This window comes from Octodon degus, unplaced genomic scaffold (assembly GCF_000260255.1).
Source record: "Octodon degus isolate 3935 unplaced genomic scaffold, OctDeg1.0 scaffold00189, whole genome shotgun sequence".
Taxonomy (NCBI): Eukaryota; Metazoa; Chordata; class Mammalia; order Rodentia; family Octodontidae; genus Octodon; species Octodon degus.
Genome location: NW_004524765.1, coordinates 1703274 through 1729099, shown reverse-complemented (window position 1 = coordinate 1729099; position 25826 = coordinate 1703274). Strand labels below are relative to the sequence as shown.

General features: G+C 36.4%; 1 protein-coding gene and 1 non-coding gene across 4 annotated transcripts in view; both read left to right on the top strand.

Moving 5' to 3' along the window:
• The window catches only part of Acap2 (ArfGAP with coiled-coil, ankyrin repeat and PH domains 2), a 137051-nt gene that overhangs the window by 72253 nt on the left and 38972 nt on the right, over window positions 1–25826 (top strand). For all 3 annotated transcript variants that reach the window (XM_004643996.2, XM_023704133.1, XM_023704134.1), the window contains exons 5-9: window positions 10014–10072; window positions 11948–12131; window positions 15982–16026; window positions 19084–19179; window positions 21959–22033. In XM_004643996.2, coding sequence (XP_004644053.1) covers window positions 10014–10072; window positions 11948–12131; window positions 15982–16026; window positions 19084–19179; window positions 21959–22033 — 459 coding nt within the window. The remainder of the gene's footprint in view (window positions 1–10013; window positions 10073–11947; window positions 12132–15981; window positions 16027–19083; window positions 19180–21958; window positions 22034–25826) is intronic.
• LOC111813461 lies at window positions 10938–11070 on the top strand. Its single transcript, XR_002818716.1, has one exon. It is a non-coding gene; the product is annotated as a small nucleolar RNA SNORA84 (small nucleolar RNA).

Genomic DNA, 25826 nt, shown 5'->3' with positions numbered 1-25826 from the left:
ATTATTATTATTATTGTTTTAGAAATAGGGTCTTTAAGTTGCTCAAGCAGAACTTTTAAAAATTCTTGGTGGTCGTCATTGGTAAAGTAAGAAAAACTACCTGTTTGGGCATATAAGTGGGGGTTAAAGGTGTATTTATTGTCCTTTCCCCCATTGACAGGAACTCCTGTCTCATATGTAATTACAGTTTGAATTATTCCATTTCTTTAAGTTTTATTTCAAATGGACAAATCATTCATTAAGTGGAACTCCACTTCCATTCCTCTCCAAGTAATGCCTGTATTTTCTGGGATAAATTGAAATGAATTTGCAATACATTAAGGATGCAACATTTCTGCTTTTTCTTTTTTTATTTTAAAGTATTTATTTAGTACAGGGTCTTGCTGTACAGCTCAGACTCCTAGTGATACTCCTGTCTCAGCCTCCCCAGTGCTGAGATTACAGGGGTGTGCCACCACGCTCAGTTTCCTTGGCCAGCATGGTGTGTAATACCTGGGATCGAACCCATGTCCTTGCGCTTGCCAGGCAGGTGCTTAGACCACTGAGCTATCTCCCCAGCCCTCTGCGTTTGTTTTACTGTGTACTTTTAATAATTCTTTAGAGTCATATGGTAGCACTGATTCACTAGTGACTTATTTTCAGCCTCGTGTTTCCAACATTTTGAAACCACAAAATTTGAATATATATTGTCAGAAATTTCAAGGGTTGCTTGAAATAGGTGCATCGAATCACAGAATGTCAGTTACGTAGGCATCTTTTGAAAGCAGTAACTAGTACTACATGAATCTCCAAGTTGAGAATTATTCCTCTTCAGCTTTTAAATTCTTTTTGTAACTCAAAGTTCAGTAAAGTTTTTCCTTTGTACGGCAATGTACTTTGGTATAAAATAGCAGTGAGTGATATTCATATGCTCTTGCTTTATTACAAAACAGTTTTAAAAAGGGTCACAAAACCAAATGTTTTGAATGGTTTCTTTAGATTCATTTATTATTTTGATAATATTTAAAATGGAATTACTATCTACAGGCACAATTTACATCTACATGAAAACTTCTGTCTATGAGAGGGCCTTTGTGAGCTGAAGTATAATACATTACTGAGTCTAAAGAGTTTTCTGAGGAAATGCTTTTTTCCTTCTCTCTTTTTCTCTCATTGCTGGGGAAAGAATCCAGGACCTCAAGCCTGTTAGTCAGCTTGGCACTGTGCCACTGAGCTATCGCCTTTGCTCCCCAAATAAATTTGTAATGTAAATTTACACTTTGCAATCATTGTTAGATATACTATATGTAACATAATGTTTCCCTAATACTATTTTATTTTAAAATTTTTATATAGTATTTTGAGAATTATATCTCAAGGAGTTTGTTTTGGTGTTTTTTTGCGAAACAATTCTCTTCCAAGATAGTCTGTGTTCAGAGATTTGCGCTACTGCTGTTAACTTGAACATGGTTGTTAATGTACAGAATTATCACTCAACAATGAGAACTTTTTACTCGTAGTCCACAAGGTCCGTGATTTCTGGGGTGCCATCAGATGCATCTGTTCATTTTGTTGTTCAAATGTACGTTTTCTATTTCCTTTGTTTCTTTGGAAATGAACTGTTTCTGATGTTTTCCTGGCAGACTGCTATATTGTGCAATTCTGGCTCTAGTTTTTAATTGGGTACTCTTGTGCTTGATCTGTCATTATTATAATCAGTTTACTAAAAGAAGTTTTATTTTACTAACCAAATAATAGAGGCTTACAATGCAATTATTTGGTATTATATACTTATTTACAGGGGCTTAAAATACCAACCTTCTTCTATATCGAATGGTTATTTTGTGTTGAAGTTCTATATAATTTTGTACCATTACTTTATTTCATTTAATTTTTTCTTAAGTGCTAGGGATCAAGCCCAGGGCTTCAGGCATATACTAGGCAAGCTACCACTGAAGTTTGCCCCAGCTCTATTAACTTTTTTATGTGAAAAGAGGTTTAGGTTCTGAATGAAATGAGTTTTCAGAATCAATGCAATGATTAATGAAAGTGTTATTCATTGGCTGGGTGTGGAGTGCATACCTGTAATCCCAGCATATGGGAGGCTGAGGCAGGAGGATTACCATGAGTTTAATGAAGGTCAGCCTCGGCTATATAATGAGTTCCAAGCTAGCCTGAACCACATAGCAAGAACCTGTCTCAAGGGGGCCTGGGAGATGGTTCAGTAGAATAAGTGTTCACCTGGCAAGCACAAGGGTCTGAGTTCAATCCCCGGTTCTGCCAAAAATAAAAAACAAAAAAAAACCAACCTGTCTCAAAAAAGAAGAAAAAAAGTCAAAGAAGTTATTTTTTATGACTGCTATATGAAGGATAAATAATAGTAAGATAGTTTAAATATTAAGTATCACATGTCTTAAGATTAATTCATTATGCATATATGGTATGTTTATGTATACTTGTGTATATGTAATTTTCTGTTTTGAATTATGTTGAAAGATTATAGCATTAAGCATTTAGTAAACGAAATAAAACATCATTTTAGCTCAGTAAATATTATTCTCATGTATGATCAACACATAAGATTTTCAAAAATATTTTTGAATATAATCTCTATAGTAAGATAATTTTGTTTAATGTTCAGATGCAAACTTTTAAAAGTAGTTAAATTGGAAACATTGAAATTTAATTGAGAGTCAGAATTTGACTGATGAATATCAAAAGTCAACAAATAGAAGCTGAAAAAGTAGCAAAATTAATTGTAGTCTGCTAGGAATATACAGTACCAACTAATGATGTTGCTAAGGAGTCGGCCATGTATATTTCATTTTTAGTAGAAAAACAAAAATAAGTGATAACACAAAAACTTGGACTAAAATAGTTTAGTTTTTAATAATTAAAATAGATATACAGGGGTAAGAGATATATAATTTGCTAAAGGAATAATTACTACATTTAGAAAATTAATAGAAATCAGTGTAAATAATATCAAAACATAATTTCAGCAGTTGTAAACTCCTGAATTTTGTACCAAATGGTTTGCAGCTTTTACCATCACTGTAAGTCTTGTGAACAACAGTGTCTGTGTATGACTGTCTTGCTTCCTCAGACTATTTACCAATCACCATAAGACTTAGTGACTTGCCTCACCCATGACAGGGCCATACGCATGTGTGTCTTTCTTTGCTGCGTGGCTCAAATCTCTGGTGGTCCATGTACGACGGTCCCAGTACATGACTGTACCACTTGTGCCACTGATGGTTCAAGCTGTCTGGTGGGACAGTTGTATGCACGCACTGCTGGTTCAATCCAGGGGAACGTGTTAGAACAGCCACTATCATTTGAGCAGGACTTGGAGGGCCAGCTTGCCTCTGTTCCAGGTGTTTTTGACTGGGTGGCTTGTCTGGCTGAAGGAACAAACATGTCTCAGCCTAGGGTGGCTAGAGAGGTTGGAGATGGCTGAACTTTTCAGTCTTTGGAATCTCTTATCCTCTGCATTTTGCCTCTCTCCTCAGATTCCTGAAGGTGATAGCTGGCTTTCCAGGATATGATATCCAGAAGTGCATAATTTCATTGCTTCATTCTTTTGATCAACACCAGATTTAGGGCCATGTCAGTTTCAAGATAAGGGGAAAAACTACCCTTTGGTGGGAGATTGGTGTACACCTCCAGGGACAGGAGGAATTTAAAAATTGTACTAGGTGATTCTGACCTGCAGTAAATTTTGAGGGCCACTGTTGAAGTTTGAGATGAGTGATTCTTAAAGAGCAGCCCTGGTCTAGCAATACTGATACCACCTAAGAACGTCTTAGAACTTCGGGTTATCTGACCCCACTTAGATCAGAGTAAGCAGGTACTCTAAGGCTGGGACCAGCAACTAGTGTTTGAAGGAACCTTCCGGATGATTCTGTTGTAACCTGTAGTTTGAGAGCCATTCTTCTACTATGACTAAATCAGGTGCCTTACTTCTATTATTTTTGCAAATCAATTGTTTTAGTTACTATCTTGTTGCTGGGACAGACTACCCAACACTCAAAGTTGAAGGAGAAAGGTCTATTGTAGCTCACGGTTTGTAGAGGTTTCAGCTTATAGTTGGCTGGCTCCAAGGCAGGGTGGAGTGGCAGAGGTTATCACAGAGGAGAAAAGGTGCATGGCAGGCAGAAGGCAGCAAAGCAGAGAAATAGGGAAGCGGCAGCAGTTTGCCTCTCCCCTTTTTCCCTTCCAGGCTGTCTGCCCTTTGGGTGGTACCCCCCACTCCCAGGGTGGGCCTTGCTGTTATCCATACCCAGATCTGTGCCAGACCAGTCAGTGAACTAATACAGTAACCACACACCCTTAATTCCAGCCTTACACACTTAATCCCATTGCATGGTGGAAGAATGAACCAGGTTGTATCCCTGCCTAATCAAAGATAGAATCTTTGGGAGTTAAGAACTATGAATCCAGAAGCTTAAAAACTCCTCAGGTTATTCTTGTATGCAGCCCGGCCTGACAGGCACTGCAGTGCCTTCAGTACACTGGCCTCCTGGGAATCTTGGTAAATGCAGCTGATTCTGCATTCCTTATGTCTAGGGTGGTTTTATAGATATCTTGTTTCCAACAAGCATGCAAGTCATGTGGGTGATGCTCATGTGCACTTGGAGGGCTTCAGTAGAGTCCTCAATCTCATCAGTGTTTTTCATCATTTCAGCATCTACATATTTAAAAATTCTCCAGCTTATTCTGTTTTGCAGCCAATTTGAGTGCTCCTGGGTTAAAACAGTTTGTCTTAATCTATGTGACAGTATCACTGTGCACACTTGCTAAAAATACAGAAAGGTCTTATCCTCCTTCCACAAGCATGGGCATTTGTGTTTGCTCTTAACTGTCTATGTGATTTTAATATAGAGCTAAATCAGTGGAGGACCAGTGTCATAAATGAGGGAGAATTTAGAGGAACAGGTTGGAAAAGGTGGAACAAATAATAGCCATTCATTTACTTAGTGTAACCTGTTCCTAGTGGTTGCAAAGAGGAGTTGTCTCGATTTATTTTAGGCCTCCTCAGTATAGACTTAGTGAGATTAACTCAAGAAGGCAGTGAGTCCCCGGGGGCAAAAGCCACAGCCTGCAACTTTCTGTAGGAAAGGCAGGAGTAAGAGGCAGGAGTAAGTAGGTCATGTGGAACCATCAGATGAGCGCCATTCTGGCCAAATAATATTTATTTATTTATTGTATTTTTAGGGAAGGGTCTACAGGGTGTTCAGGATCTTACTCCTGGATTGGACTCCTGATTACAGCCTCCCAAGTGCTGGGATTACAGGTGCATGCCATCCCACCCAGTCTCAATTGTTGTCATAGCACACCCCGGGGACGGGAGCAGCACAGTGCACCCCGGGATCGAACCCCTGGCCCCGTACCTGCTTGCAGATGCTTTATTCTGCTGAGCTATTTGGCTGGCCCTTAGCTGGATAATATTTAAATCAGCCCCAAATACTTAAATCTACAAAGTTTAGACCAGTAACATCTGAATAAATGCTGAGTACAAGCAGGGTTAATGTTATGCTTGGATCTTGGCTTCTTTTTCTACTGAACTTCCTGGATTGGGTTGTCTGCGCCCTGCAGAGTACATTCCAGATTTGCACCCTTTGCTGAACACAACAGAGATAGTGTTGTGCCAACTGGGTCCAGATAAAAGTGGAGAATAAGTTGAGTGTGAGCTGTGTGAGTCAGGTATTATTCTGTCCACTTTATTTTTATTTTTTAAAAAAAATTTGTGTGTGTGTGTGTGTGTGTGTGTGTGTGTGTGTGTGGCCAGCTCAGCCCACCAGGGGGCGGGGCTGGCTGGCATGTGGTGCTGGGGGATTGAACCGGGGTCCCTGTGCTTTGCTAAGCTTGTTCTAAGTAGGTGCTTGGACCACTGAGCCATCGCACCAGCCCCTCTGTCCACTTTAATAAGGTCCTTTTATAATTAGAAGTCAATGACATCTTGGGTCAAATGACATCTTGTTGATTTTTTCATACATGTCTTGCAAGGAGTAATACTATTAATCTTTAGAAGTGGAAGTTAACTTTCGCTTTTCTCTTCGTAGCTGTTGTACCTGTTTATTTGTAGCATATAAAAAGAAACACTGAATTCTTTCTTAGCAAGGTATAGCAACTTAGGAATTGTGTTGAGGTAGTAGCTGATTAATTGAGGCAGTTGTGTGCAGCAGTTCAGTACAGAAAAATAAAGACCTGTTAAGTAGCTGGGTGGCTTGAAATTGGCAAGTAGCGGATAGAATTTCACACAGTTTCCTTTGCATTTATCATGTACTTTTACTGTATTGAAGATACAGACTAAGACCTGGGTGTGGTGGTGCACCTCTTTAATCTCAGCACTCAGGATGCTGAGGCAGGAGGATTCTTGTGAGTTCAAGGCCAGCCTGAACTACATAGTAAGAACCTGTTCCTCCCATATAAAAAATAGATTTGTATATATAAATTATATAATATACTTATAATATATAATATATAAAATATTATGAAACACACATCTATTCATCTGTCTATATAGGCTATAGCTGGGCATGGTGGCATATATCTCTAGTGCCAGCTACTTGATAGGTTGAGGTGGGAGAATCAGTTTGAGACCAGCCTGGGAAACATAGCAAGGCCCTGTCTGGCTGGGGCACACATATTCTGTCTGTCTGTCTGTATATATGTATTATATCTGTTCCTTAATAAATATATCAGTGTCTTGAAATGCTTCTCATTCTGTTCATGTGTATTTTATTTATTTAGGTTTTTTTGGAGACAGGTCCTTGCTATGTAGTTAAGACTGGTCTTGACCTCACTGTCTTGCCCAGGCTGGCGTCAGTCTCAGTGATCCTCTTGCTTCATCCTCATGCGTACTGGGGTTACAGATTTGTACCAGTATGCCTGGCTATAAAATGTATTTTGATAATGCTGTATTTTGGAGGATGTAGATGGTAATATTTTTAAGTTTAAAAGTGATAATACACAGGAAAATACTATTCTTTTCCTTGGAATAGATTTCTTCCTAAGCATTTCCTCTTTGTGGTGCTGTCATTGGAATTTTAAAGCCCAGTATTCAATAGGTTAATGCCAGTATATACAGACACAGATGATTTTTGCACATTGCTTTTGTTTCTTCAGCTTTGCTAAACTCACTAGTTCTAGTAGATTTTTTTTTTGTAAATTCTGTAGTGCTGTCTACTTGATTATTTCATCTATAGACAGACAAAATTATATTTTTAGTATGTGTACTTCATATTTTACTGATTGTAGCATTGCTAGAATTTCTGGTGCAGTGTTGAACTTACTGATGTAATTATCTTCCATAAACTAATTTTACTTTTTGTGTAATTTCATATAAATAGAATCACATATTATTGTGTATACATGTGTGTGCCCGTGTATGTGAGAAGGGAGGGGAGACTGACTTCTTTCACTTGGAATAAAATTTTTGAGATCATCTATCAGTTGCTCTCTTTTCTTAGTACTGTGTAGTGTCCTGGGGTGTAGCTCAGTGGTGGAGCACTTGCCCTGCATATGCAAGGCCCTGGTTCCATCTCCAGCACTACCACTACCACATTGCAACAACAGAACAACAGTCACCAAAACAAAAGTTGTGCAGTGTGACAGTGTCATTGAGCTCAGTGAGTATGTTCTACATGATACCATACCTCTGCTTTATGCCCTGTAGTGTAGTCAGTTTTCATACATGTTGGCATAGTGTTTCTGAGAAGCATAGGTGTTCCTCAATGATGGGTTTTATATTTCCTTCCCTCCTTCTCCCATCCTCCTCCATTTCTTCCCTCATTCTCTTTTCTCCTTTCCTCCTTCTCCTCCTCTTTGCCCTCCAAGTTCCCCCTCTCCTACACTGGTTATAAAATTCAGGGCCTTCATACTAAGTTACATCCTTAGGCATTTAAGGTTTTTTTTTTTTTTCATTTTTAGATACAGTATTGCAAATTTGTCCAGCCTCGGCTTGAACTTGTGATCCTCCTTCCTTAGCCTTCTAGGGTACTGGCATTACAGGCCTGTACAATTATGCCTTGGCTTATATTTCTGTAGCCGTTCGTTCAATCAACTAAGGCAATCATGTTTTTTTCTTCACTCATTAAAACAAATGTGGTGTTTCTTATTTATACTTTTTCTTAATATTTTGAAATTATTTTTAAGTTTAAGTGTAACAAAGTTGATTTCTTGTGGTGTGTAACTTTATAGGTTTTGACAAATATGTATGTTGGACGTTTCCACAATGAAATGCTCAGCTGTTGTGTCACCTCCCGGGATACTTTCATAGTGCCCTTCTTTGCCCCGTTATTCTACTCTTTCTGTTGCCACTGGAAATTGCTGGCTTGTTTTCTATTTTTATTGGTTTGCCTTTTCCTAAATGTCAGACAACTTGTATAGCTTGTCACTTTTTGGATGTGAGTTATTTTACTTAGCAATATGCACTTAGATGCATCCCTGTGGTAGCTCTTAATGTCCCTTTCTTTTTTAGTGAGTAGTCCACTGTCAGATTGTACCATATTTTGCTTCTCCATTCTCTGATTCAAAGATATTTGTTTTGTTTCCATTTGGGGGAATTGAGAATAAAACTGGTATAAACATTTGCCTACAGGTGCTTATATGAACCCAACTTTTTTTCTCCTTTGTACAAACACCTGAGAGTGGGATTGCTAATGTAGCTTTTACTTTGTGTAGTGTAGGAGTTTTAAAGTATAGATTGTATTTCTTTTATTCTACTAAAGTGATCAAATTCTTTTTCCTTCCCTTCTCCTTGTGATTGAACTCAGCAAGTCATGGATGCTAGGCAAATAATTTAGCACTGAGCTACATCCCAGATCTTTCTGTTTATTTTGAGACAATGTCTCGTTAAGTTGCCCAGGCTAGGGGCTCAAACTTCCCATCTTTCTGTCTCTGTCTCTCAAGTGGCTGGAATTACAGGCGTGCATTACCATGCCCAGCATGCTGCTGTTTTTAATTAGAAGACTTTAAGAAGGCTTTCTTTTATTTTTTTTATTTTATTTTTTTATTTTTTTTATTTTTCAACAAATAATACACTGCATATATTCTTCTTAGTGGTTAATTGCTGTACAAGATGCGGACTTGTGATCCTATTTACAAACACCATTAGAACAAATCATTCTATTCATTAAGAAGAAGGCTTTCTTGTTTATTGATTTTTGTTCTCATTTATCTCACTGTTTCAAACTCTGAAGTACCTTTAAAAAAATAAATAAAAGACAACTTATTTGAAGGTGAGAAGAAGGGTGGAGAGGGTGGACAGCTACTCAGAATGAGTAGGGAGTATTTGAAAGTGAATAATTCTATTAACTTGTAAATTATGATAGTACTTGGGATTCTGCTGATGAGTCCTGTGAAACTGGCCTTACATAAAGCCATCAGTGTTAAGTATAGGACATCTTGTAAGTGGAGCAAGGTATCATCCTGAGGGACAAGATTTTATTCTGGTTTCTTTTTTTTTTTTTTTTTGGCAGAACCGGGGATTGAATTCACAGCCTTGCACTTGCCAGGGAAGCGCTTATTCCACTTAGCCATCTCCCCAGCCCCTTATTCTGGTTTCTAATCTTAGTTATCATTTAACTTAAAAGAAGGTAGAATATTCAATGTGTTAAGTCCCAAGATTTCTCAAATTAGAAACTTATCCTTAAGCTATCAGGCATTATGGGTGGTTTTCACTTGGGGTGCTTTAATCTATTGGAGTGAGACACATCTGCATTAAATGGAGTGGAATTTGTGGCTTAAATTAAAATTAGGGAAGTAGGTTGTGTTAGTGTTTCATCAGTCTGTTTAAATATTAAAGCATTCATTTTCTGTGAATAGAAGCAACTTTGTTTTTGAGACCGATGAAATATGTTTAAAATTGGTTTCAGGTTCTTTTTAAAATATTTTTTTCTAGTGTTCAATAAGAAATATGGTTGTTATGAGAACTGGAGTATTGATGAAGGGATGTGGTATTTATAGAAATATATGAAAAATGTTTTTCTTTGTTTACTAATCACTCATTGTTACATTTTATATTTTAGATCCTGTTTGACCAAACTCAGAGATCAATTAAAGCACAGCTTCAGAACTTTGTTAAAGAGTAAGAGTCTTTTTGGTTTATGTACTGTATTAACTACTTGACGATAGCTACACAGTGTTGTAACAATTGTTGTTCTCGTTATTTGGTTATGGAAATGTTTCTTTTGTAAAATGAAAAAGAATAAATCAACTGCAGTGAAAGTGAAAGAAAAGCAACTAGTTAATGATCACATCTGGAAAGTGACCTTTTTTGAGAGAAATTATAGATCATGAAATAACAGTTGAAATACCATTAGTGGTTGTGGTTGAAGACTTCTCCCTCAGTATGAGAATTCGAATGATTTATAGAAGTACATACTTTTTGTTACATGTGAAACTTTTGTGTCAGATTAATTATACTTCATATGTAAAATAAAATTGATCTGGACACAAAATATGAATTTTTAGAAAGTTAGAAAAGTTTCCCTTTTTCACATTAATAGTTCAGTTTTCTTTTAATGTTTTTACTAAGCTATATAAAATTATAGATAAAATTGTTTATGATATAATGTTTAGTGTAAATCATAGAGATTATAAATTATAAATAGCACAACAACTCCTTCGTATAAAGTACTGGTATTTCAGTAAGTTAGAATTTATTGTGGAAATGTTGCAAAGTTGTTTTTTTTTTTTTTTTTTTTTTTTTATTTTTTAAATTTTTGGTAAGTTACTCTTTAGTAGACTGACACTCAGCATGTCCTCATAGAATGTATATAAAAAAATGTATGGCAGTTCTCAGTTAAAATCTTTCTTATGTTTATTTGATTAAAAATAATTTTTATCCAGATTACTTTACATAGTTTCGTAATAGTAAAAGTAAAGAAATGCTATGTAATTAAACCTAAGGTCATTAGTAACTCAAAGGTTTCACTATTCAAGACCATTCTGCCCTGTGGTTGCTGGAGGCTGTTGTTCAGGTACAGCACTCCAGTGGATACAGTGGGCCAAAGCAATCCTGTGATTTATGCATGGCACCTGTGTGTCCACAGCAGCTGCCATAGCCCGGTCACTGGTACAGGGGGACTGGGAGGAGACCGTTGTGGGGATCCTGTTGGCCTTTATTGGTAGTATTCTTTTTAGAAATTGACATGTGTATGTTGGTACATGGCACAAGTGTGTGTGTGTGTGTGTGTGTGTGTGTTAAAATCTATTTATAAAAAAGTCTTAGACTATATAATTGTAAAATCAAGGGTGCGTTTTTACAAAAAGTAGATCCTTAAATTTTTAAGATTTATCCCAAAGACTAATGAATTATAATCTTTTAGAAAGGGCCTGGGATTTTGTATTTGATACAGATGTCCTGTGATGGTTCTTTTGTGTGCTACTATTCAAACATCATTTGGTTAAATAATGGTATATGTCCTGGAATTATTATTTTTTTAATTAACTATCTTTCTGTTAATTTGATAATTTATTTTCACTTCATGTTCCATCAGTTAAAATGATAAGCATCCCTAGCCCTGAATCTGAAATTGAAATACTCTGAGTCCAAAATCTGAAATCTTTCTTCTTTTTTTGTGGCCGGCTCAGCCTACCCTGAGGGCGGGGCTAGCACGACTTGTGGCGCCAGGAATTGAACTGCAAAATCTGAAATCTTTTGATCACCAAGCTTGGTTTTTTGAATTGGGAGTGCTCAGGTGGGAAAATTCGTATAAATATTCTCAAATTCAGAAAGCTCTGAAATCTAAACCTCATTATGGTTCCAAGCATTTCAGTTTAAGGGTGTTCAACCTGTAGCTGGAGAAGAGTATATAATTTAGTTGGAAGAGCTTGGGAATGTCAGTGCATGATGAAGCAAATGGAGGATCATAAGAATTAAGTTCTAAAATTACTTTGCCAGAGTTTTTGAACAAGAAAATTTCATGAAAGGAAGCTTCACTAAGTTTTTGTTTTTTAGAGATCTTAGAAAATTCAAAGATGCCAAGAAGCAATTTGAAAAAGTCAGTGAAGAAAAAGAAAATGCATTAGTAAAAAATGCCCAAGTTCAAAGAAACAAACAGCACGAAGTTGAAGAAGCCACAAATATTCTGACAGCAACAAGAAAATGTTTTCGACACATAGCCCTTGACTATGTACTTCAGGTAGTTACTTTTTTGTGTTTTCAAACAGTGCTAGATAGGGTGCTACTTCTGAGTGATTGTACTGAAAATAATAGTATGTTGGTTTTAAAGTTAAAATCTCTTTTCTGGAACAATATCACTCATCTGTATGCTTTTGTGTGTGCACATAGTATGTGGATGTATGTGCCTTTAGTTTAGATTTCTTCTTTTCACGTAATTAAAATTTGTCCCATTTTTGAATGTTTTTAAAAAGCCTCTTGAAAATGGCCATACATATTTTATGTAGATCCCAGTTGATATTTGACTGTCAGACTTTTAGGGTGTTGCCAGCTTTTACTGGAAATAGTAAAAGTATAACTTTAAATAATTGTGTTATGTCCTTATATATGCATTTTTGCCACATTGCTTCTTATTTCTTTAGAGTAGATTCTTAGTGATATCAGGACTTATTATGGTATGCCTCAGTGAAAAATATTTCTAGAATAGTGTCTTTTTTTTTTATTAGGTGTGCATTTTCAAAGCTAGAGATGCAGGCTTGAGGGTTGTAGCTCAGTGACAAGAGCAGTTGTCAATCATGTGCAAGGCTTTTTGCTCTACCCCTAGTTCCTCAAAAAACAAAAGAAAAAGCCAGAGATATAGCTTTGTTGATCTTCTTGTCCAGATAATAATTGAGTGTAGTTTGAATGTGATAGGTCTTCAAAGGAACTCAAAATGCATGAAAAATGACGACATAATATGTTATTTCCGAGATCTGCCATATTTGTCTATATATCTTGAGGTTCAAATCTTGAGATCGTTAAAACTTAGGGAATTAGCTTGTCTAGATCTCATGTTACAAACAGCAGTGTTCGCAGAGATCTTTGACTTTGCAGTCATAATAATATTCATAATCAGAAGTTTTTTTTTAAAACATGAGATATAAAATCAGTGTTAAAAATGACTGAGGTAACTGTAAAAGCAGTAGAAAATGCACTTTGTTTTTCCTGAGTTCATGTGGGAAGTGAAATTGTTCAAAATGCAGTTTGCTCCTTTCCTGGATGAAAGCCTTCTGGAATGGAGGAGTCTGCCTTGTGCTCTGCCTGCTGTCCATGTTCCTTCTTCCTGCAGACCAGTGCTCAGCCTTCCCAGCGCCCTTCGCTGGCGCAGCTCTGTATGGAGCTTCTTCATGGCTCGTACTGCAGGTTTGAACCCATGTGACTGTTCTCATTCACTGAGGTGGTGGATCACACACTCCGTCTTTTTTTTTTTTTTTTTTTTTAATTTTTATTTTTTTGGCAGAACCAGGGATTGAACTCACTGCGCTTACCAGGGGAATGCTTATTCTATTGAGCTATCTCCCTGGCCCCACACGCTCTGTCTTGAAATACATTTTTAATCTTACTTTTCTGAAACTCACTTTAGGGTCTTCCTGTTTCTTTTCAGTTTCTGCCTTGAACTTTTCCCTTTGTCTGTCTGCCTTTTTACTCTCCTTTTAAGTGTTTTATCTTTGGTTCTGTTCTTTATTACTCTCTGACAGTCTCATCATGGCCCGTGCTTTAATTGCTACCTGTATATAAATGACAAAAATCTATTATTCACTGTAGTGCCACGTGCTGTATTTAAAACTGAAACCTGCAACTTCCAGAATGGCTTTGCTGCCTCTCTTGGTCTTTTCTAACTGTGATATTGCTTGCTTACTCTCATAGAAGTTCAAAATGGGAGATGGCTGCCAAAAACATCTTGGAAATTCCTCTTCTGTACTTCATAAATGTGTATTTTCTTTCCCTTTGCTGCTGTCCTGAACCAGTCTCAATTGCTTCTCGCCCAGAATACTAGTAGGCTAATCCCATATGCATGGCCGTTTTTGCAGTGCTTTTCCTGCCTATCTCAGATTCACATTCTGGCCTGTGGTCAAGGTGGCTCATGTCTTTTTCAGGCAGAATGAACCATTCTTGCCTGTTTATCTCTGTTGCCATAATGTTTCCCTATCTTATAGTTTAATGATTGGAAAAAATATATGTAAGAAATGTTTTCTGAAAGAGTGAATATTTTAAATGTTATGAATTTTACATACAAGGGTGTTCAGCTATAATATTATTTTCAGACTTACACCTGATAAATTACCCACTTCTTTTGGTGTCCATCTGACAGTTCTAGGTTAGCTTCCTCACCCAACAATATTTTTTTTATTTTGTGACCCACCAATATCTTGAGACAGACATGTAGAAGCAACTAATGCTTAGTTGGTAAGAAAAGTTATTAACTGTTTCTTGGTCTGCTTTTGTTTTCTAGTCAGTGCTTTAAATTATCTTAAAAAGTAGAGAATTCATTGGGAAAGACATATAAAAATATTCTGTAATCTTTTGAAAATACTAGATAACACTTTATTTTATTAAGGTGGTATTTTATTTTATTAAGGTAGTATTTAATAATAGAAAAAAAGTTTATTATGAATTTCTAGAGTTGGAGGAACCCAGAGATCCCAAAAAGCAAATCTTTTAATTTACTGATCTCTCATTAAGTTTAGTCTAATTAAAATATGTAAGATTCATTACTGTAGTAAATATGCATTGAATGCTTACTATGTACTGCATGAGGACTAAAGCTGAGAATAAGGCAAAGGCTCTGATCTCATGGAAATTATACTTTAGCTTGGGGAAAGACCATAAAAAAATATGAGGTTGAATAAATAGGGTTTATGTACTAACTAGTGTACGGGGAACTACATTATACTTTGGTAAGGAAATGGTACTTGAAACCTGATTGGTCAGAGACAGCCTCACACCTTTTATTCCCCCTGTATTTAGTACTAGATCTACAAGGTGTATAAGGTTTCACTATGTAGATTGGACTCCTAGTGATTCTCCTGTTTTCAGCCACCCAGGCTGTGGGATTATAGGCATGTGCCAGCATGCCCAGTCTCAGTCACCGTCTCAGGGAACCCCCAGGGAATTGAACACTGGCCTAAACAGGTGCTGTAGTTCGCTGAGCTGTCAGGCTGCCTTGACAGCCTCATACTCTTTTTTTTTTGGGGGGGGGAGGTGCTCAGGATGCCTTTAGGGCAGGTCTGGTTTGGCTTGAGGATGAGGGGATTGAACCACAGCATCCTGAGCCTGACTGCTTTGTTTCAGCAGTCACTTACACACCTGAGCTAATGGGCAGGTCCCCAGAGTTATTTTTTTGGCAACATTGGGGATTGAACTCAGGCCCTTGCGCTTGCCAGGAAAGCGCTTATTCTACTGAGCCATCTCCCCGGCTCAGCTTCATACTCTTGAAGGCAGCTATCCTTCCATGAAGACAGAAAAGCTGGGACAAAGGCTTTGATATGGGGACTGTCTTAGCCTATGGTTGTAGTGCAGAAAGTTGGAAAATAATAGAAAACTAGGTTGGGGAGACATGGGACCTCATCACAACAGGCTTACTCTACATGGTGGGAAGTGAAGGAGTTTTAAATCAGAAATAATAGTGCCTATGTGAGAATGGAGCTCAGGGTGCTGGGAATGGATATAAGAGAGTAGTTTGTAGACTACTGCACAGTCCAGAAAAGATGTGATGAGAATTTGTGTTAGCTCCAAGGCCTTATATTGAACCTTAATGAGCATGTAGAATAGGAGGGTGGGGAAAAGATGGAAGTCAGAGTAGTTCAATTGCAACACTTTTAGTTTAGGTGGCTGATTTTTCACCGAGCTACAAAATGGCTCAATTTCATTGGTACATTTATATTAACTGTTTTTGCAAAATAAGGGTCAAAGGACGAAAGACGTGAGTTTTGTTTTTATTTCAGTTTTAGAAAAGAATTGAACCATTAGAATACGCAAATTTTGCCATATTATACTATGGATTAGTTTTAAAAATGATGCATAGGTGATTAATCAATTGTATTTTTCTGCAGATTAATGTTCTTCAATCAAAAAGGAGATCAGAAATCCTAAAATCAGTAAGATACTAATTGAAGTGATGTTCTTAGATATTTTAATATGAAACTAACTACATATTTAAGTATTTATAGAAACATCTACTAGATATGTATTCCAGGCTTCGTAATTGCTATGCCTTTTTATCTTTATTTGTACTTATCAAAGTAATGTTTTATATCATGTCTTCATCATGTTACAGTTCTTCATGTGTATTTTATCTTAACATACATACTTGTAGCTCTATAGAGACAGTTTTGGTGCTGTTCTGTTTTTATTTCATCCTAATATGATCCTTTACACTAGATGCCCAGGACTGTGATGAGTAACTGGAAGTGGCTGCTGTAAAAAAAAAATTTTTTTTTTTGGCGGAACTGGGGATTGAATTCAGGCCCTTGCACTTGCCAGGGAAGCGCTTATTCCACTGAGCCATCTCCTCGGCCCCCAGAATTTTAAGTATAGTTTACAATTTGTTTTGAAATTTATAAAAGTATAATCCTATCACATTTAGATTTTGAGCTTTCTTTCATTTGTAGTTGCTCTTATAAATTTTCTATGCAACCTTTATATATCTATATATCTGTACATATGTATCTATATACCTGTATTTATATCTATATATCTATATTCCTCTAGATTTTTACAGTACTGGATTTAAGATTGAGGACTTAGAGGAGCAGGTCATTTGGCAAATTTACCCCTAAGGTTGATAATGTGTTTGCTCCTTGATGTGCAGTTCCAAAACCAGCGGGTGTAATTTTAGGATTGCTGTTATTTTTTCCTGAGCCTTTTATCCTGGTGACAATGATACATATTTTTTCTTTACCTAGTGTTCGCTTTCATTTTTGTTTGTTGGGTCTTGAAGCTAACAGGAAAGTGAGCAGGGAGAGCGTTTGATGTGGTGTTGCAGTCTTCCTGAGAGTGCTCAAAATTATTTCTCCTCTGAGTTTATTTGCAGAAGTTAACTTTTTTCCCATGAAGGGTATATTTAAATGGCTTTAGATCCTTTTTCCCACCTAGCTTTTTGCTAAATTTTATGTTCATATTTGTGTTAGACATTGTATTTGCTCTTTTTTTTAAAAATGGTATTTTTCTCCATTTTGTTTTCTAGATTGATAGCAATGTGTTGACAGTGATATTTAATGATGGCTTTATGGGCAGTAGAATTCTCATATGAATGTACAAGGGATAAATAAACATTTTGTACATATATGGGTTTTTCAGACCACATGGGCTCTGTTGCACTTAATTTAGCTGTCCCTTTGAAATGAGAAAGCAGACATAGTTAATAGGCAAATGAATGGTCATGGCTGTGTTCCAATAAAACTTTATTTATAGTCACAGAAATTCTAATTTCATAAAGTGTTCTCATATCATGAATTTCATGTGCCCTTGTCATTTTCTTTCAATTATTTAAAAATGTAAAAACTGTTCTTACCTCATTGGCCATCTAAAAACAGATACAGTTTACAAGTCATAGTTTACTGATCTTGAATATACCACAAATTATCTTCATCAATTAGTGAATGTTTAAGTAATTTCCATATTTTTGACATTAACACTTAGCAGTGTAGGATTAATTCTAATGAATAATCTGATTGTTGTCTTAGGATGCATTTACAGACAAGGGACTACCTAGTGGGTTTAAATAGTGAATGAGGCCTTTTTTTTTTTTTTTTTTTTTTTTTGTGGTACTAGACATTGAACTCAGAACTTGCCAGGCAAGCACTTATTCCACTGAGCTATCTCTTCAGCCCTGAGGCCTTTTAAAATACTGTCAAATTTCGAAGATTACATCATATTTTCACTAATAGTGTATATAAATGAATACTTCTGCACATTTTATGAACAGTGAGCATTACAGTTCCCCTCCCTCTACCCCATTGATAGATAGAAATTGTGATCTCATCATTTAGTTTTGCATTTTATTAGTACAAATTAGTTTGAATCCTTTTTTGGTCACTCCTGTACTTCATATATGTCCTTGTGTCTCTTACTCTGTCGGAGGGTTTATTTTTCACGTGATTTGTAATGTGGCCCACATAGTAAGATTTTAAATCTTTGTCATCCATTTTTTTCCTAATGTATCATTTATCATTTTATATGCCTATAATATGTTTTGGTATACAGGAATGTTTTACATTTAATGTAGCCCTATTCCTTCCCTCCCCCCATTTCTTTTTTGTGTTGCAATTTAGTGATTTTTTTAAAAAAATTATATTCACAAATCCTTATCAAAGTTTCCTCTTGTGAGTTTTGTCCTTTCATTTTTGGATTTTATTTAGTTGTCTTGTCTCCTGGAAGCAAATTTTTGTTTGGAGGATTCTTGAGTACTAAGGACCTCATGACTAATTTTTTATTTCAGAGCATTAAATACGTTTTACTAAAAACATGGAGGTCAGATGATTCTTGCAATACTATATATTTAAGTAATTCCTTACTATGTAAAAACTTTAATAAAAATAAGGGTGAGTTTTCTCTTATGAGTAAGTAAAATACAGAAAAATCTTGGCAAAAGCATTCCTTGATGCCATTTTTCGACTTGTGGAATGAATATAAAGAAATCTCCAAATTGGCAGTCTTTTGACTCTATTTTGTCATTTTCAGAAACAGCTGGAGCATTTTGTTAGTTTAACTTTGGCTGGTGAAGTAGTAGGTTGTGAAGTGTGTTTGTGTTTGTTTTATTTTGGAGTTTTGTTTCCTCTTTATTTTTTATATCTTATTTTCTTAAGGTTTATGAGTGAGCTTAGTTCAAGGAGCACATAATTAATAATGTATCTCAGAAGATAGACTTGAAAATTTTGTTATTTGAATAGCTTATAACCTAAACAAGTACAAAGTTGGGACATGTTAAAATCACCAACTGTTGAGAAATCTCTTTTAAACAAAATTCTCATTGCTTTTGCAAATATTTATGAAATGTTTTAAGAAAAATGATGCAGTTTAATTTTAAATAGGTCAGATATTGTGGGCTCTTGGGAAATAATATTAAACATTAAATAGGATTAGGTCTTTAAAATACTTCCAATTGTTTATCTAGGATTGGATTTTAAAATGACAATCTTTATTTTCCCTTCTAGATGTTATCCTTTATGTATGCCCATTTGGCCTTCTTTCATCAAGGCTATGATCTGTTTAGTGAGCTTGGGCCTTACATGAAAGATCTTGGAGCACAGGTAATGTTGTTTTTTTTGATTCTATTATGCATTGATATTCGTAGTTTTAAAGAAATGTAGCATATTGGGGGATTTGACATTTCATTTACACCAAAGAAGTTTGATGTTGCAGCATGTGTGGGTTAAATGAGATGGGGCTTGGGAGGCTGAAAACAGGAGGATCACTATGAATCCGATCTACGTAGTGAGATCTGTAGTCCCTCTAGGCCCTGTACCAAATGCATTTTTTTAAAAAAAGGATAATAAAAAGGAGAATATAGAAATACAGTCTTTTTATGGTATAAGTAAATTTATTTTCAAATTTCTTATACTTGCATAATTGAGTTATTGTCTTAGTTTGCCTTTCATTTGAGTTGTACATCTTTGTATTTAAAAAATTACATTATTTAATAATGAAATTTTAGAATTTTAGGATTATGGGAACTTTTTCATCACACTGACTACATTTAGGTATCTTTCTATGTGTGTGTTTTCTGAGATGTTTGTGTTTTAGAATTAAACATACTGCAAGGAAGTTATGTTTAGGGAAGTTTCATTTTGTTGGAAGTGTTTTCATATCTGATCTAAAGCATATATATTTAGTATGTTTGGGAGCTCTTTTTGGTGGGGGGATATTGGAGATTGCACCAAAGGCCTTGTACGTGGCAGGCAAACACACCACCATTAAGCTACACCCACAGCCCTTGGGGCCATTGTTTTTATTTGTCAGTGAGCTTTCTTAATTTAATGAGGTAGGTTTTTAGGTAGTTGTCTTTCCCACAATTGTTCAATTTGCTTTCTGTTGTATCTTTTTTTGAGATAGGGTCTCACTGTGATCAGGCTGGCTTTGAACTCTCTGTGTAGTCAGGTGGCTTCAAACATGCTGTGATCCTCCTGCTTCAGCCTCTTGAGCCCTGGTATTGTAGGTATAGACTACCATACCTGCTTAACCTTGTACCATCCCTGGCTGTACACGAAGTAGTTTTCTTTTTGAGAAGAGCGTATTAATAATGGAAAATACTGGTTTGGGAAATGAGAGAAAGATAAGATTGGAATGGGAACTGGATTCACTGTTCAGAGTACATGTGTGAGGCCGAACATGGTGGCATATGCCTATAGTCCCAGTACTTGGGAGGCTGAGGCAGGAGGATCTCTGGGAGTTTGAGGCCAGCCTGGGCTATATGAGTTCAGGCCTAGCCCCTGAACTACATAACAAGACCCTGTCTCAAAGAAACAAAGAAACTAGCATGTATGTGTGGATATGTGTGGTGAGATATGTGGGCAAAATATGATGTTCAAGACATACATTGTGACGTATACAAATGTTTTTCTATTTCTGTTGAATTTAATTTGTTGAAAGAAACCAACAAATCACCAGACTCTTAATCTCCATGCTAAGTGCTCTGTGTATATCATTTGGATTGGATTTGTGTGTAAGCAGTAGAAAAATGAGAATACTAGTAGCTCAAAAAGATAGAATTTTATTTCTTGTATGTAGAAGAAAAAGTGGTATTGCAGTCACTTGATGGACAGGGACCCAGGCTTATTTTACCTTTAAATGCATTCTATCTCATGGTTTAGAATAGCTAATCAAGTTGTAGCCATCATTCTCAAATTCCAGCTAATAGGCAGGAGGAAGGGAAAAGGATGCATACTCTCTCCTTACGCACATTTCCTGGAGATTGTACAGCTTGCTTCTGTATGTGTTCCAGTGATGTTTAGTCAAGATCACACTTACTGTGAGGAAACCCTAATGCCAGAAGGTGACTTTAGGATCTCATACTTCTGTTGTTATGAAAGAAAGAGAAAATAGATACTGGGAACAACTAGGCTTTCCCACCATCCTGTGGGTACAGGATGTTGTAGGAATGTAGAGACAGGACTCTAACCCAGACTTTCAGGAAGGTAAGAGCTTCTTAGGTGTTGGCATTTTTTATATCCTTTCCCACTTTAGATTGCACTGTCATCTTACATTGAGTATACTTTTGAAAAACAATATGAATTGAAATTGCATTTAACAAGTGGAAATAAAAATTTACTTTTAGACACTTACTAACTTCAGCTTTATATCCTTCAGATGTCAAATAAGTTTTCAGGCTCTTGAAAAAAATACCTGATATACTATACTGACTTGTAGTGCCTAGTGGATGATAGGGCCTAATTGGAAGTGGTCACTGGGATATTCTTTAACTGAGTAAATAATGGCATCTCAAAGTAAAAGATTACTATTCTTTTATCATTACTCTTTCTTTAAACAGTTTCATTTGGTCAGTTATTTTTCTACCATTTAGGTTTGCATGTAAACTAGGAAGCCAGCTTGCAAACATAAAGCATCTTGAGTGATGGACGGTGTCTGTCAGTGTGAACCTGTGGGAGTTGGCCGCACTAGCTCAGCTGTACTACACTCTGCGTGTGGGGGGAGCAGTCATCAGTGTCTGTTCCTTATAATTTTGATTGTAATGACCAGAAGTTGCTGCGTGGGCCAGCAGGCAGCTTCTGCTTGTCGTTTCCTTATTCAAGAGCTGAACACGATATCCCGCAGTGCCCAGGATGAGCCTGTTGTTGTGCACGCTTGGCAGCAGCACTATTCTGAAAAACTACAACTTCTCTAGAGAAGATACCTTCTCAAGGAGGATTTAATACCAGAAAAAAGAGAGTAAACTTCTACTTTAAAGTTTAGCCAAAATGACTTATTGCTGTGCTTATCTATGTAATGTGTTGGAATATAGTTTGAAAAAGCAATCTTACTTTTTTTCTTTGATTTGTGAGTCTACAGTTTCATCTTTTTCCCCCTTTATAGTTGGATAGACTGGTTGTGGATGCAGCAAAAGAGAAAAGGGAGATGGAACAAAAACATTCCACCATTCAACAAAAGGTACATTAAGGGAGAAGTTAATTTCTATTTTATGCACTTGTTTGAACAAATCCTTTGAGTTGCTTTAATCACACCACAGTGCAGATAAATTCCTCCACTTTGTGAAAAGTAGTTTGCAGATGTTAAGGTATGAATTTTATTATACTTTCAGATCAAAACATTTTGGAAGATATGCTCTTTCCAGGTATAAAAAAACTCTCTTAGGGCCATAACTAAGTTAAAGGTGACCCTTAGAATTTGAAACAATATTAATAATTTTATTGAGGAAACCACCAGTCCCCTTTAAACATGTATGTGTGTTGGGGGGGAGAATCTGAATAAATCTACGCTCTTGTAAGTGTTCTAGACATGCCACTGCCAGTCGCCCTAAAGCAGTGCTCTCTCCTGTGGTGCACTGCTTGTTAAATTGCCTAATCATAACTGAACTAATTTTTAAAAATTATTTTAAAAAATAAAAAATATTAAATTAGATTTATTTCTAGAGTTGAATGTGACATGCCTAAAACTAACTGTAATACAGTTTTTATCTTAGTGATTATTTCCTGCAGTAATCTGAAAATAAAAGGAGAGAGAGGTTGAGGGCAATAACACTTGTATATTGCAAGATGCCTTCTGATTTGCTTTCAATTTGTTCTCTTGGTATTAAGCAGACAAATCAACTTTTTTTATGGTTTATTTAGAACTTCTACTTTTTTTTTTTCCTTGAGACAGTGTTTTGCTATGTAGTTCACACTGACCTTGAACTCACTGTGTAGCTGAGGCTGACCTCGAACTCCTGGCAGTCTACCTGCCTCAGCCTCCCGGGTGCTAGGATTACAGGTGTGCTCCGTCATGCCTGGATATTAATGATTTATAGAAGATGCATGGGAAAAAAAGTGAAAAAAAATCAGTAATAAAAATAAGGAAAATTTAATTGATGGATTATTCATGCTTAAAGAGAAATCATATTTTAAAATAGAAGATTTTCTATCAGGCCATCTTTATTCTTAGTTATTGTCAGATGATACTATGTTCTTTTGTTTTAAGTGATATAAACTTAATTGGCAAGTAAAAATAGTGTGTACTTAGGGTATGTAACAATGATGTTTTGAATCTTTTTCAAAGTTCGTTGTAATGACACTATGAAAAGATGGTTAAAAATTGGGACTAATCACTTTTAATTAAAGTGAGAGATTATGACATTTATAGAAATTTGTGATACTTGCTTAAACAAAAATTTTAAATATAAGGTACCTTTTATTCTCTTTCCCTATTACATGCTTTGTTTAGTATTAAAGGTCCAAAACTGGTGAATTAGAATAGTTTATTTGACTTTAAACCATGCACAACTGTTTTCCTTTAAATAAAATAATAGTATTTTCGCTTATTATGAGTACTTACCTTTATTCTTCCCTTAAATGCTGACATAAGGCTGCGTTACAGGTAAAAAAAAAAAAAACAAAAAAAAAAAAAAACAAAAAAACAAAAACAAACAAAAAAACAAACCCCAAAAATTCTAGTCCACTCAATTCAAGGGAAAGTGTTTCTGATTATAATTATTTAAATTTTTAAAGGAATTGACGTTGATAAGTTAAAGAAACTCTGGTGCTATGAGCAGTTGTATTCGTGTCTTTTGATATGTGTACTCTTTTCTGGTGGATTTACAGAAGGAGTAAAGCTGCTGCCTCATAGTGTGTGTGCATTTGTCTATAGTGGCTGAATGCTAAGTTGTTTTCCAGAAAGTTAATCCTTTCTTGGCAGGCATCACCGTGTAAGAGTTCCTGTGTGAGAGTTTTGCCAGTGTGGTGGGTAGATAATTGACATCTCAGTGTGGCTTCTCTTTACCCTGTGTGTGTGTGTGCTGGTGGGTGAGCCCAGGGACTCACATTGCTAGGCATTGGCTCAACAGCTAAGCCTGGATCCTGAGCCCTTCTTACATTTGCCACAGGGTCCTGTGAAGCTGTCTGGCTAATTCTGTTTTAATATGATTTATCTCTGGATTCTTTGGATATTTTGAGTACAAAGTCTTATTTAGTTTGTTTCTTCCTTTCCAATCTTTCACCTTTTCTGCTAACTTGTTGTCCAGGACCTTTTTGAATGGAAGTGACAATAATGGTCTTTCTCGTCTTGCTTGCAGTTTCGCTAGAAAAGCTTCTTTGACCACCCTTGCTTTTTAGTCTTCCATCCCTTGGGCCCTACATGAAAATGTAGGTTATCCTGGTGGTCAGAGGCCCCCCAGGTGAAAGTTGGATGATTTGCTCTGCTGTCTTCTTTGCCTTCCTTTTTTTTTTGCATTTTTTGTGGTTTTACTGAAGCACAAATAAACATACACACAGGCCGTCTACTCATTTTCTTTGCTGCACAGCCTGGTGTTGGGATTGGTGGCTCGGATGGCTAGCTGGGCTGCTCTTTCCACGATGGCCATGTGGTTTGTAGAGGAGATGTTGTGAGCAGTCTCTGCATAGTAAGACTGGTTGCACATCAGCAGCACCTCCACCTCCTTAACGTTGTGCACCAGGATCTTCCGGAAGCCACAGGGCAGCGTGTGCTTTGTCTTTTCGTTACTTCCGTAACCTATGTTCGGCATTAAGATCTGGCCCTTGAACCTCCTCTGCATCTTGCTATCAATGCCTCTGGGTTTCCACCAGTTGCGCTTAATTTTGATGTATCAGTCTGTCCGGTGCCAGATGAACTTCTTGGTCCTATTTTTGATGATCTTGGGCTTCACGAGGGGTCTGAGGGCCGCCATGGTGCCAAGTGGGAGGTGGCTGCTACCTCCATAGGCAGCACTGAGGAGGAATTGCCTTCCAATTTTCATTTGTTGTTTTGCCTCAGACCAGTGGTGGCACCTGTGGCACGATTGCAGCAGTAGGCTGTATGTTATCATTGAAAGCTCTAAAAGATCCGCTGTCACTGCCTTAGAATATTCCTTCCTAATTTGTTGTCAGGTCACTGCAGTCAGAGATTCTGGTGGAATGCATTTCATCCAGCATTATTGATAAAATCTTTTATACATTTTAATAAGCCCATTTATAGCCTTAAAACTCTTCTACATTGTTTAGTATTATATTGTCACATTTTAAAAAATACTTCAAATATTAATTGATATTAATGGTGATTAAGTTCGAGATTTAAATTATCTCAAGAAATATAGTTGAAAAATAGAGAAACACTTGCAGTGCACTGCAGATTCAAGGAAGCTTCATTTTATTTTCCTTTAGACACTTGCTTTGTAATAAATGATGACAACTGGAATGTACAGCCCTGCTCTGAAAAAATTCAAATTGGTGATTCTTTTTTAAATTGATGCCTATTAGTGGTACAGAATAGTGTGACTTCTTGCTGCATTTCGATTTTGATCCCCATTGCTGTACACTCCCTTGTCCTCTGATCCCTAAGCCTGTCGCTAAAAAGTTCGCCTTTCAGTTTCTATCATTTCTCATTTATTGTTTAAAAACTTGTTTTTGCATTGCTTATATAAGGGAAAACATGTACTGTTTAACTTTCTGAGATTGGCTTTTTGGCTTAACACGAGAGTCTCCAGTTCCATTGATTTTCCTGCAAATGACATGATTTCATTCTTCTTTATGGTAGAATAATACTCTGTGTGTGTATAGACCACATTTCTGTTACCTGTTTACCTATCAGTGAACAAATAGCCTGTTTCCTCAGCTTGGCTCCTGTAGATTGTGGCACTACAAATATGGGGATGCGTAAATCACTGTTGTGTGCTATGTTAATTCTTTTGATTATACCCAGGTGTGGTGTATGTATCTATTTTTAGTTTTTTTTTTTTTTTTTTTTTTTTTTTTTT